Genomic DNA, 13,568 nt, shown 5'->3' with positions numbered 1-13,568 from the left:
CTTTTATCTTTCATTAGTACAAAACACTGCTCTCTTTCTCCAGGCATAAAAGGGCAGTTGTTTTTCTAAAACTGCATATTAGATCACCAAGGACATTCTTCATTGGAATCAAAAGCTTTGACCTAACCTTCCTTGGCAGTCAATCAGAGGGAACATTTTAAACTATAAACGTGACCTTGAAAAGGCTGCCGTTCTGTGTCGTTGTTGTTGGGTAACAAAAAGAAAATGGCCTCTTGAACCAGTTCCAAGCTTGTGCACTCTAGCGTAGGAGACAGTAGGTACATACTGAAGAGATACATTTGGAACCTGTCACTCGTATTTCTCAGTGCACCTGGCAAGAGGCCTTTGGAAGACTGGCAGGCACACAGAGAGCTGGGGGAAACAGGCTTTATGACTGACAGACATCACTGTGTGTGTCAATCTTCTCCCTCACTACAGTGTGTGTGTGTGTGTGTGTGTGTGTGTGTGTGTGTGTGTGTGTGTGTGAGTGAGTGAGAGAAATAGGAAGATAAGGTGAGCCAGCTCTGTATAAAATTATATATTCAGCTTCACAGTAGGAGGGAACTTATAGACATACCTGGATAATGGCGCTGGAGGAGAAGGCTGCCGTTTTACAGCCCCCTAACCAACTGTGCTATTATGTTTTCAAGGGCTTGTAAGTAAGCATTTCACTGTAATGTGGAAAATAAAATTGGATTTAGATTGTTGGTGTGGTGGACAGATGAGATGTAGTGCTGGCTTTGGTAAGCTGCAGTGAGGGATAGCATGTCACACTGTTGGAGCCTAGCCCTCTGTCTCATTCTCCCTCTCTTGTAGGTCTCTCTCTGTGCCTGGGCTGGCCTCTATACACACACAGGCCCCTTGGCTCCACCCAGGTCTCTCTCTGTACCCTGGGCTGGCCTCTATACACACACAGGCCCCTTGGCTCCACCCAGGCCTCTCTCTGTGCCCTGGGCTGGCCTCTATACACACACAGGCCCCTTGGCTCCACCCAGGCCTCTCTCTGTGCCCTGGGCTGGCCTCTATACACACACAGGCCCCTTGGCTCCACCCAGGCCTCTCTCTGTGCCCTGGACTGGCCTCTATACACACACAGGCACCTTGGCTCCACCCAGGCCTCTCTCTGTGCCCTGGGCTGGCCTCTATACACACACACACAGGCACCTTGGCTCCACCAAGGCCTCTCCCTGTGCCCTGGGCTGGCCTCTATACACACACACACAGGCACCTTGGCTCCACCAAGGCCTCTCCCTGTGCCCTGGGCTGGCCTCTATACACACACACAGGCCCCTTGGCTCCACCAAGACCCAGACCGTACAACAGCTGCACTCCAGTCCTGCCGGTGACGACCACACAAACACATGTACACACACAAAGCCAACCAGCATCGCAATCCGTCTGGGCAGGCGAGGGACGGCAGTATTTATATGTGTGTGTGTGTGTGTGTGTGTTCGTATGTCGGTGCTCATATCTCTGTGCTCGTATGTCAGTGAGTGTTCCAACTGTGTGCACCTGTGTCTACTCCATAGTCGACCAGGGTTGAATATCACATTCTAAGAGGGCAACTTGTTATCAACATTTACGATTGGCTGATGCACTTCCTGCCGTTGTTGGATATCATATCTGTGTGGCCAGCAGGAAATCTCTGATTTATACTTGGGACCAGCCGTGCCAGAGAACAGTGAGGGTGTTCAGGGTTAGGAAGGTTTGAGCCAGCTGAGGAATCAGTTTCCTGCCTTGACAGCTGTGTCTGTTTATGTCCCGTTGAAACCACTACTCAATAACGTGTTCCAGGCAGTCATTTGGAGTCCAGCGCTAACCGTGCTAACAGCGCTAGCAATTACATCCTGAAAGGCTGTAGGCTATATTGAGAGTGTGGAGTAATTATGCTAGCGGGTGTGTACTACTGTATTGTTTTTATTCAAATCAAACTCTGGGGGAAAAGTGAAAGATGTGCACTCTATAAAGTGGTGGCAAATATGAAAGTGGCTTATGGGGTGAAATATTCGACTTCAATTTGATTACCTGTGGTTCTCTCAACACTATAATATATACTGTTTGAAAAAGGATAAAATAATTGCTTATCCTAAACTGTTCTCCATATTATAATCAATTCAATTCACGAGGAATGCTAGGGAAAGTATTACATTTAAAGTCTATAATTTTTATAAGCATGATTTAAAATTCAAAAAGACCTATGAATATTTAGAACGTATAGATTAAAAAAAGAAAACCAGCAAATAAATTCTGTAATTCATGTATCTGCGACTGTCACAACGTCCGTTGTCGTGGTTACTGAGCTGCTACATCAACAAATCCAAATCCATCTGTGACTAGACGGTGCAGGACTTCTAAAATTATCCGACAGAATGACCTACTTTTATTTCGTCACACTCACAACCGTAAACTATTTTACCTTGTAAATAATAATATAATAATATGCCATTTAGCAGACGCTTTTATCTAAAGCGACTTACAGTCATGTGTGCATACATTTTTACGTATGGGTGGTCCCGGAGATCGAACCCACTACCCTGGCGTTACAAGCGCCATGCTCTACCAATTGAGCTACAGAGGTCGTTGTTGTGGTGGGTTTTCCTGTAACAATGAATAAAAAGTAGCTAAAGTTCAGACGTCGTCAGCTATACTCTGGTCGTTATTTGAACTGGCTAGCCAGCTAGCAATTTAGCCAACAACGAACCAAACTATTGTTTAGAAAGTAGCTTTGAGTTGCCTGACTTGCTATGTTGACATTTACTGAATTATTTTTAAACGGATGGGTTTATTGGTGTTCAAATATAGCTGCTGATGTCATGCAGAGGCTGTCGTTTTGTATTTATAGTTTTTCATAATGACAAGTTTGATGTTGGGACGAAAATAGAATGTTAATGATGTCACAGCGATAAACCAACTGCAAACCAGCCTTTACGCTTCGAATACACCGACAGGGCTTTGCATTTTGGTACACCAGAAGTACATTCATTTCCAATGGAACGTTGCGTTTGCCTTTCTGAGTGGTGCATACGTTGGATTTATCGAACATATGCGTAAACGGGTTGACAGAAATGGTAGCAGAAGGTGAATGTTGACCTTTTGTTGCGCACATAACTAGACGATGCTGCATACTATTTTGCGCAATGACACAGTCGGTGTGTTCAAAGCGTTAAAGTAAGAACGCAACAGCAAGGACGCAATTATCTGTGAGAAAGCGTTAAATTATAGGAAGCAGGCTAATTTGACAACCAATTGGAATGCATAAATCCTTTATCGTTGCAGCTCAGGGACACAGTAGGAAGAGTGAGTGCTATAAAGGGACAGTTGTGTGTGCGCATGTGAAGTGCCTAGAGGCATTCAAGAGAGAGAAAGGCGCTGCTGCTAGAGAGCATGTGACAGCTTTACTGGAAACGTTCAATGTGCCTCCTCATCTAATCTTCCCAAAAGAGACAGTGGGAATGAATGAGGGAAGAGTTGAGAGGTAGAGAGAGAGAGACAGACAGAGGGAGGGGGAGACTGATTAAAAAATATTCAATTACTTTGAGTTTAGTCATTGTGGGCCTGGGACCTCCAACGAAGTGCACCTCCTTGATCGTCCCCAGGCTTTCCTGATTCGCTTGGCTGGGCTGTTGTGCCTCAGCTGTGGTTGGGGGGCCGGTGGTGGGGGCCTTGGGGGTGGAGAGGGCCATCCCACAGGCCTGGGCTGCCCTGGGGACCCCGGGGACTTCCTGGACCTGGAGGTACCAGCGCAGCAGGAGAGGCAGCTGGGACAGCGCGCTGGCGTTGTGGCTCTGGAGGGAGCTCTGTGGTATAGGAGGAGGAGGAGGAAGGGAAGACAGGGGCCTGAGTCAGTTAAGTGATTCATCAGAAGTGTCATCTCCACTGAACCAAGAGCCCAGGTTCCACCAGGCTGATCCCCTCCACTCATCACCTCTCTGGAGATGGAGGGAGAGGGAGGGAGATAGAAAGACAGGCACTGAGAAAGGCCAGGTTGGGGGAGGGGGAGAGAGAGCGAGAGAGAGATGGACAGCTGTATAGAGGTGTGTGTGTGTGTGGGGGGGTTAGTTATTTTATCCTTGTGGGGACCTAAAATCCCCAAAAGTTCCTCTTGGGGACATTTCCCACGTGCCCATGAGGACAAGGGCTATTTTAAGCTTAGGGTTTAGGGTTACAATTAAGGTTAGGGTTAGAATTAGGGTAAGGGGCTAGTGGTTAGGGGTTAGTGTTATGGTAAGGGTTAGGTTTAGGGAAAATAGGATTTTGAATGGAAATTAATTTTAGGTTCCCACGAGGATAGAAGAACATAACGTGTGTGTATGTGTTTCCGAGAGAGAGAGAGAGAGAGAGAGAGAGAAACAGACAGAGCGTAGAAAGAGAAAGAGGTGACAGTAGATAAAGCCATGGGTCTTTTCTCTGGCTCTCTGTCCTGTGGATCTGTGGATAGACAGCGGTGGCGGTGTGGCAGAGGAGAGGAGACATGCTAGGCTGAGTGTGAAACTGGAAACCACTGGAGCTCAGCTGACCCCTAAGAGCCTCATTGTGAGAACTTCACTTCATTCCAATCCCAGGCTACAGCTATGAGAACAGGAGGAGAGAGGGAAGAGAAGAGGAGAGAGACCCTGTCGACCGCTTGGCTCCGAGGCATAATAGATCGATAACTAATACCTCATAAACCCCCAAACCACCAAAACAACACTAAACTAAATATGAGAAATCGATAAGTAAATAGTTCCCAGGAGAATTCAGCGAGGGCAGATGGGTTATAAATCACTGGTGCAGATATGAAGCTGCATCTACTTTCCAAATGAAAATAACTTTCTTTTACAAACTAACTTGATGATAAACTACAATAAGTGATCGGCAGCAAATCTCATCCTTTCAACACCACTCTCGCAGCCTAATTTATCACAGCCTAATTTCCGATCTGTCTCAGTGACAATTACATTATTTCAAAATCAGCACGTCGAACCACACATGATCCCAAAGCAGGTTCATTGAAATGCATTTCAACCAACTACATTTAAAATGGACCCATTTGTCATTGTGGTGTTATCACCCATAGCCAGGTGGACCACCTTTGAAAATGGAGACTGTGCCAAACACACACACAGTGCCAAGAGACAGTCTTAGGAAGGCACTGTTCTGCCTGGTTTCCACTGTATAAAGCCTCTCTGGGTGTACAGGTACCACCTGACGAGACATTCAATGTAGCAGGGCGTCATGCATCATTTCAAAGGCCTTCATAATGTGGTTGCCATGGCAACGTGTGTAAATACCCAAATGAGGCAGCAGGTGATGACGGGACAATAGGGTAATATGCTACTGTTAAAATAAAATGTGCCACACACTCAGAGCTACCACTTGTCTAAAACTAGCATGGAGACTAGACAGGCCTGGGAAATGGAAGTTGCAGAAAGATTGCAGAAACACAATTGCAAGAGAAGTGCTGGTAGTTTACATAATTTATTTAGCGACCAGCAGAAAGGAGGCTCGGTCCATGGAATATAAATCAAGTGCATAATGCAAGAATTCTGTAGCCTAAAGCAAGAATTCTGTAGCCCGAGTCCCAGATCTGTTTGTGCTGTCTTGCCAGTGACAGCAATGAAGTTGGAAAGACAGCACAAACTGATCTAGGACTCAGGCTAAGAGTTCTGGACTATAACTTCCCTTCAAATATACAGTACCAGTCAAAGGTTCGGACACACCTACTCATTCAAGGGTTTTTCTTTATTTGTACTATTTTCTACATTGTAGAATAATAGTGAAGACATCAAAATATGAAATAACACATATGGAATCATGTAGTAACCAAAAAAGTGTTAAACAAATCAAAATATATTATATATTTGAGATTCTTCAAATAGCCACCCTATGACAGCTTTGCCCACTCTTGGCATTCTCTCAACCAGGTTCACCTGGAATGCTTTTCCAACAGTCTTGAAGGAGTTCCCACATATGCTGAGCACTTGTTGGCTGCTTTTCCTTCACTCTGCAGTCCAACTCATCCCAAACCATCTCAATTGGGTTAAGGTCGGGGGATTGTGGAGGCCAGGTCATCTGATTCAGCACTCCATCACTCTCCTTCTTGGTCAAATAGCCCTTACACAGCCTGGAGTTGTGTTGGGTCATTGTTTTGTTGAAAAACAAATGATAGTCCCACTAAGCCCAAATCAGATGGGATGGCGTATCGCTGCAGAATGCTGTAGTAGCCATGCTGGTTAAGTGTGCCTTGAATTCTAAATACATCACTGACTGTGTCACCAGCAAAGCACCCCCACACCATAACATCTCCTCCTCCATGCTTTACGGTGGGAACTACACATGCGGAGATAATCCGTTCACCCACACCGTGTTTCACAAAGACACAGCGGTTTGAACCAAAAATCTCCAAGTTGGACTCCAGACCAAAGGACAAATTTCCACCGGTCTAATGTCCATTGCTCGTGTTTCTTGGCCCAAGCAGGTCTCTTCTTATTGGTGTCCTTTACTAGTGGTTTCTTTGCAGCAATTCGACCATGACGGCCTGATTCACATAGTCCCCTATGAACAGTTGATGTTGAGATGTGTCTGTGACTTGAACTCCGTGAAGCATTTATTTGGGCTGCAATTTCTGAGGCTGGTAACTAATTAACTTATCCTCAGCAGCAGAGGTAACTCTGGGTCTTCCATTCCTGTGGTGGTCATCATGAGAACCAGTTTCATCATAGTGCTTGATGGTTTTTGCGACTTTATTGAAATGTTCCGTATTGACTGACCTTCATGTCTTAAAGTAATGATGGACTGTCATTTCTCTTTGCTTATTTGAACTGTTCTTGCCATAATATGGACTTGGTCTTTTACCAAATAGGGCTATCTTCTGTATACCCCCACCCCCTACCTTGTCACAACACAACTGATTGTCTCAAACGCATTAAGAAGGAAAGAAATTCCACAAATTCACTTTTAAGAAGGCACACCTGTTAATTGAAATGCATTCCAGGTGACTACCTCATGAAGCTGGTTGAGAGAATGCCAAGAGTGTGCAAAGCTCTCATCAAGGCAACGGGTGGCTTTTTGAAAAATCTCAAATATAAAATATATTTTGACTTGTTTAACACTTATTTGGTTACTACATGATTCCATATATGTTATTTCATAGTTGTGATGTCTTCACTATTATTCTACAATGTAAAAAATTGTAAAAATAAAGAAAAATCCTTGAATGAGTAGGTGTGTCCAAACTTTTGACTGGTAGTGTATAACTAACATATAATCTCCTAGGGCCTTCCTTACCAGGTATTGATGGATACACGGCAGCAACACCACATCAGTCAGAGTGAAGTACAGCCCCTCAGCAAACACATGCTCCAGCGGAGGCAGCTCTGTGGTCTTCACTTTCCTGATGTCAGAGCTCTCCCTAGTGGTCGTGGACGGAACTGCACCACTATGCACGGACAGCTTGGCCAGGGCTGCTCGGAGTTCTAGCCCGTCGGCGGACTGCGAATCCTGGGGCTGGGTGACGTCTGTCCCTTGGTCCTCCTGGAGGTCCTGAGAGGTTTTCTTCTGGTTCTTTTTCTTCTGCTGCTGGAGCTTCTGCCGGCGGATCTTGTCATCGTTGTGCACCTTGACGGGCTCGCCTAGTGTCTTTTCAAGGTTGAGGAGGGCAGAGGGGAGGTGCAGGGATGGGTTGGTGGGCTGCCGGAGGTGGGCCTCCACGGCCGAGGGGATACTGAGCTCACACAGCCTGGTCCACTGGCTCACCTATAAGGGAGAGGAGGAACAGGCATTCATTATGACTAATATTTTTGTCAATGGTGTAGAGTTTTATTTTTATACAGCAGTACTGTGTGTCCAAGACAACCAGCGGACAAGTTTATCCCATCTTATTCACTAGCTCATAAAAAATCACTTTGGGAGAATATAAGATTCACTTGGTTTTCCAATGGGAAAGCTCCTATGGAAGTATGAGAATATAACTATACCAAAAATAAAAATAAACACTCCTGTCATACATACACTAAAACAGAATCATTCATAGTTTTGCTAAATGGCACTGCATGCATATGATAATAATTTAGTGTTGCCCCTTACCTCAGCGCAGGCCTTCAGACAGGTCTTCTTGAACCCTAGAAGTGATGCTGCATCCTTCCTACTGGGGTCTGCCTCACAGGTCCTATCTATAATATGCCTGAGCACCACAGCCAGCCCGGCCCTGCAGTACCTCCCAGTCTCATCCAGTACCGCGGGGAGACGGCAGCCCCTCACCAACACAGGCAAGTCCTCGACATGGACCATCGAGACAGCTAAAGACTCTGGTACCTGTCAAAGCAAAATTGTTGTTACACATATTTATGTTGACATGTATTCACCTTCACTATAGTGTGTACTGTTGTTGACTGAAACATACTCAGTAAAGTTTTCCCCAACACCTTTGCCTGTCATGACTGTCAATATGCTTTGCGTTGTAGACAATGACAAACCTGTGACTTCCAGGATTGTGAGCTGTGAGTTGTCAGGCTTGGCAGAGACGAGGAAGACTTTGAATGATGTGCACTGGCAGTAGGACAGGAGGAAGAGCGAGATGGAAGTGTGTAGGGGAACAGAGGGCTGCTCGTTTTGGGAGGATAATTCCAGGTAGAGGCACTCTGGTTGCTGCTCCTGATGTGGGTCTGTCTGCGTCATTGTTACAGGAGGTACTGAATAGGTTGAATATAGGTGTCGATCAAACCTGTAAACACGACAAGTGGTATTGTGGCAACTGGCAACAAACTCTGACCAAAGTTAGCTGACTAAACTCAACTTCACGATATGTACATCTCAAGATGTATAGCTATATCGTGAAGTAGAGTATAGTCTGCTAGACTAAAGTAGCTAGCTAAGACAGCCTCATGCTTGCATTTCGAACGTTGACTTAGCTACTGACTGTTAGCTAGCTAGTAGCTGTCTAATTAGGTATGCATTTAGCTAGTGCTCTATATAGACAGTTAGCCCATGCCTCGTTTCTGTTTAGTGTCTGACTACCAAGCAAACAATGATACATTGAAATTAGCTACTTACAGTTCATGTGAAGCTCACTGTGCAAATTTGAAAACCACGTTGTTATGGTAAGAACGTCACTTCCTCAAGTAAGTTTCCACGTGTAACACTCAATACAGACCGACCTGATCAGTGGTAAATACATACCACAATTAAATGTAAACATTGTATTATAAAATAATGTATACACTATATAGTTATAGTGGCGTATTTTGAATAGTTTTGATAATCCAAATATGCTACGGGTAATTGTCGAGGTCCGTGGAACAAATTAGCTTGCTTGTTTCTTCGGAGTATTTAGTGGGTGGACAAGAATGCCGCTAGAAGGAAATAAAGCTGTTTCAGCTACAGTAGCTCAAATGCCACTTGTCAAGTTACTGTAAATATTTACGTGTCATAATAACCACATGAGTGTGTGAAATACACGTTAAAGATATTTGAGAGTAAGGTAAGGTAATCAAACATGATGAATCTCAACTAACCTTTGCTAGCTTACTAGCTAGCTAGCTACTTTAGCTAGCTAGCAGGTTTCCCAACCAAGGCTAACGTTAGTTACTTGATAAAGCTAGATAGCCAACTGGACAGCTTCAGAAGCTGACAGTCACTTACAAGTCAGTATTTCTTACCTAACATTACGTTCATGCAAGTTAGTGTAGAAGCAGTTGACCTTTGTGTCAATAGTAACTAGTTAGTTATGTTTTCTGTATTTTCTAGCTTTGCCAGCCACCAATATCACTAACGTTACTTACTAGCTGTCAGATGACCAATTAGCTAGTATTTATCAACTGGATGAGGCTAAAAACAGGGAGGGCCTATAGTCAAAGTGTAAGCCATATTCTACATATCCACATATTCTTTATATCTACAGCTCAGTGTGATCATGGCTGCATCAGTGAGTCTGGAGTTGGACCCTGTCTTCCTAAAGGGACTGGGATACCTGCACTCAAAAAGCAAAGACTCTGTGGATAAACTCAGAGCTCTGCTGGACGAGTCTCTATCTGGCAAAGGGAGTGATTCGTCTTACCGCTCATCACTGAAGGTATGGACTACTGTAGCTTAGTTGGTAGAGCATGGTGCTTGCAACAGCAGGATAGTAGAGTCGATTCCCGGGACCACCCATACGTACAAAACACATGACTAAGTGGCTTAGGATAAAAGGGTCTGCTAAATGGCATATATCATTATAATATTATATGGCATTCATTCACCTCTCTTCAGAACATGATGTTGTCATCATTTTACAGGCTGGTGCTATTATATTCTAATGATGTCATCAAATGGGCTTTTGTCAGTAATCCAAAGGAAATCCATAGACGTACATAATTGAGGTGTAACATATGAAACCTTATCTAGGCACCTGTGCTTTACCCGTGTCACTCATTGTCCTTTCAGCCATCCCTTCTTCTACTATAGGCTGCCGCTTCTCTCTAGTTCTTTCAGTCACTCCCAACATTTGTTTCCTGGAGAAGTAGCTCTGAAGCCTTGTGTTTCCATGTTGTGTCCATCTACAGGAGGTGGAGGGGACGAAGGTGACAGTGTCCAAGATGAGCATAAATAAACAGGACTACAAGTCCTCCTCCAGCTCCTCCTCCTCCTCATCCAGCAGCAGCAGCAAGTCCAGCAGCTCAGAGAAGAGCAAGAAGGAGGTGGAGAAGAGGCCTTCAGAAAAGGTAGGAAATGGAATGGATGCTGTGGCTGAGTAGAGGAAAGGGATTCATTCATGATCTAGGCTAGTTTGTTCCAGAACCAAACCAATACTGCAAATCATGGAAAACACAACAACAAAAACGATGTGTAATCGTTTGTCATTCATAATGTTATTACATTGGATTTTGAGACGTTCCATATCCATATTCCAGTAATTCCATTCCTTTTGTTGAGACAATCTAGAACCAAACATGCATACACAATTATCCATTGTACATACATAATGTTATACATTGGATACATAATTGGAGACATTTGTTCAGTGTGACATATCTTCAGTTTTTCGAGATGACATGGAATGTAAACCGTCACTTAGAGATCATACGTCAACATTTTAATATGAAATCCCTATTATTTGTTGAGGTTGACATAGAACTTTAAACTGTCATACCACCTACATAACAACTTTATAAACCTTCATAACACCTTTATTAACCCTTACAGCACCTTCCCGTTGTCTTCCAGGTGAGGGTAGAGCCAGGTGAAGGACCTGAACCGTCTAAGAAGCCTCGCCTGGAGCCCAAGCAGCATGAGAACCGCTCGTCCCCCGTCACAGTCCAGCCCTTCAAAGACATTCCCCTGCCTGACTTCTCCAACTTCGACGCGGAGACCAACGCTGACGACTTCGCCATGGAGATGGGGCTGGCCTGTGTGGTTTGCAGGTACGTGCCGGACCTTTTTTGAATGTCACCTGGGTTGTGTTCATTAGGGCACGCAAAACATTCAATCATTTCGCAATTGAAAACAAAAAAGTCCAGTTAGTCTCTTCCTGTTTGTCCTTTTTTTTCTTCGTTTGGTGCCTAATGAACACTACCTGTAACTCTTTCAGTGATGAATGACTGTATGTACTGTGTGTAATGTACAGTATATGTATATTTTTTACTGACAAATAAAATCAATCAATTAGTCTCATTTTGATGACCTCAGGCAGATGACGGTGACGTCGGGCAACCAGCTGGTGGAGTGCCAGGAGTGCCATAACCTCTACCACCAGGACTGCCACAAGCCCCAGGTGACGGACAAAGACGTCAACGACCCGCGCCTGGTTTGGTACTGCGCCCGCTGCACCCGGCAGATGAAACGCATGGTAAGAGATGGATAATGACCAAGTCATCCTGGCTGAGTCTGAAATGGCACCCTGTTCCCTACATAGTGCACTACTTTTGTCCAGATCCCTATGTGCCCTGGCCAGAAGTAGTGCACTACATAGGGAATATGGTGCCATTTGGGACGTAAACCATGTGACCAATACTTATAACAAGGGGTGTATTCAGTGAGTTGAAACCTTCTGAACGTTGCAGATAGAAATGTAATGAACAGAGCTGACACGATTCCTTACTGACGGACAATCATATATTTTTCTACACAATACATTTCTATCTGAACGTTCTGAACTCCCAAAATGACCCCAATTGAATGGGTTCTTATGCTGTTGTTGTTGTTCCTGCCAGGCCCAGAAGACCCAGAAGCCTTCACAGAAGCCGGCCCCAGCCGTGGTGTCAGCAGCCCCCGTGGTGAAGGACCCTCTGGTGAAGAAACCGGAACTCAAGGTCAAACCCGACACATCCAGCACCTTTCAGGCCTTCAAACGAACTGAGGTGAAGGTAAGCATTAAGAATTCAGAGCTGCATATTTGAAATACAAGTCATATTTAGGTTAAATTACATATTTCAATAAGATATACCTTGTCTAATGCAACCTGATCATGTAATTCCCAGACAATATACAACATTACATGGCATACAGTGCAATAGCCTTTTCAAAGATGGAGGACATTTAGGTTGAATCGAAAGACAAAATGTATATATTTTGTCATGCAAACAGACCATGTGTGTAATACCTGGACATTATCCTAGGGGGAAAGGATCAGAATCATTTGGAAGTGCTTCGGAGTATTGCATCTCTAACGCTTGTTTCTTTCTCTCCTCCTAGGCTTCTGCAGCAGTATCTGCCAACCCCTCTAGTACCGGCTCCTCCTTGCAGTCGGGCAGCGGCCTCACAGGGTGGGCTGCATTCGGGGCCAAGACCTCCGCTGGCCCCGGCGCCAGCACCAAACCTGGCTCCTCAGGGCCAATCGGAAGTAGCAAGACCTCCTCCACATCTACCCCCGCTGGCCAGAAACCTGCCGGACTCTCCGGGCTGACCAGCTCTAAGTCGGGCGGAGGACTGGGCGGCTCCAAGATGGCGACCGGAGGAGGGAATGGAAATAACGCTGATGGTGGAAACGGTTCGGTGAAGCCTCCTCCACCTCTGGCCCTGGGGAAGCAGACCCTGAACCGGTCCTCCAGTGGGGAGAACCAGGGGAGGGGGACAAGTCCTGGGTCCTCCCCCAGTGGGTCTCAGCCCAGCCTGGGAGGGAACGGCGGAGGGTCTGGGGGCAACGGAGGAGGGAATGGGAACGGTAACGGGTCGAAGGCGGCGGCGGCTGAAGCGCCAGCGGGTGGCAAGGCGCCCACGTCCCAGGAGTCTCAGCTCAACGCCATGAAACGCCTGCAGATGGTGAAGAAAAAAGCGGCGCAGAAGAAGCTGAAGAAATGAATGGAATGAGAGGAGTAGTGAGGGAAGGAGGAAGAAGGAAAGAGAAGTGTGTGTAAGTAAGATGTTTGAGGTGTAAGTTATGAATGGGAGGGCGTGCCAGAGCATTGTATTAACTGTAACGTGGATATAACCGAATCCAATTGAATACTTGAATTTCATTATGATGTATGAAATGCTGCTGGAGATGTTGTTAGTGGCTACAATATGCCTCTACGTTCTGTCCAAACTCCGCCACATCACAGAAATTTAAATTAACATTATTATTTTTTTTTGGGGGGGCCAAAACTTAATTAAATGTATTATTTTTATGACAT

The 13,568-nt window shown here is 45.2% G+C and overlaps 2 protein-coding genes across 3 annotated transcripts in view; one reads left to right on the top strand and one right to left on the bottom strand.

Annotated features, from left to right (window-relative positions):
* Positions 1 to 9,100, bottom strand: part of LOC121556741 (glutathione S-transferase C-terminal domain-containing protein-like) — a 53,413-nt gene extending 44,313 nt beyond the window's left edge. Inside the window, 6 exon segments of the mRNA XM_045214776.1 lie at positions 3,534 to 3,797; positions 7,267 to 7,734; positions 8,065 to 8,292; positions 8,454 to 8,483; positions 8,485 to 8,701; positions 9,031 to 9,100. Of these exon segments, the coding sequence (XP_045070711.1) occupies positions 3,534 to 3,797; positions 7,267 to 7,734; positions 8,065 to 8,292; positions 8,454 to 8,483; positions 8,485 to 8,655 (1,161 nt within the window). The 5' untranslated portion in view covers positions 8,656 to 8,701; positions 9,031 to 9,100.
* Positions 9,101 to 9,293: 193 nt separating this feature from the next.
* Positions 9,294 to 13,552, top strand: LOC121556752 (integrator complex subunit 12). Of its 2 annotated transcripts, none has more exons than XM_041870638.2 (7): positions 9,294 to 9,457; positions 9,878 to 10,048; positions 10,521 to 10,679; positions 11,182 to 11,378; positions 11,644 to 11,803; positions 12,168 to 12,314; positions 12,649 to 13,552. In XM_041870638.2, the coding sequence occupies exons 2-7, from the start codon at positions 9,890 to 9,892 to the stop codon at positions 13,252 to 13,254; spliced, it is 1,428 nt and encodes a 475-aa protein (XP_041726572.1). In that variant the 5' UTR covers positions 9,294 to 9,457; positions 9,878 to 9,889; the 3' UTR covers positions 13,255 to 13,552. The 2 variants fall into 2 exon arrangements, with proteins under 2 accessions (XP_041726572.1, XP_041726571.1); XM_041870637.2 differs by having other exon boundaries at positions 12,168 to 12,320.
* The last annotated feature ends 16 nt before the right edge of the window (positions 13,553 to 13,568 follow it).

The sequence above is a fragment of the Coregonus clupeaformis genome, unplaced genomic scaffold, assembly GCF_020615455.1.
Source record: "Coregonus clupeaformis isolate EN_2021a unplaced genomic scaffold, ASM2061545v1 scaf0311, whole genome shotgun sequence".
In the NCBI taxonomy this organism is placed as follows: Eukaryota; Metazoa; Chordata; class Actinopteri; order Salmoniformes; family Salmonidae; genus Coregonus; species Coregonus clupeaformis.
This window is presented reverse-complemented; position numbering and strand designations above follow the sequence as displayed.

What these genes read in the sequence shown, in the direction of transcription:
- LOC121556752 (XM_041870637.2), top strand. Translation starts at nt 9,890, where the DNA reads ATGGCTGCATCAGTGAGTCTGGAGTTGGACCCTGTCTTCCTAAAGGGA. An exon ending in CTTACCGCTCATCACTGAAG is followed by an intron (nt 10,049 to 10,520) that starts GTATGGACTACT and finishes GTCCATCTACAG; the next exon opens with GAGGTGGAGGGGACGAAGGT. An exon ending in CCCGGCAGATGAAACGCATG is followed by an intron (nt 11,804 to 12,167) that starts GTAAGAGATGGA and finishes TGTTCCTGCCAG; the next exon opens with GCCCAGAAGACCCAGAAGCC.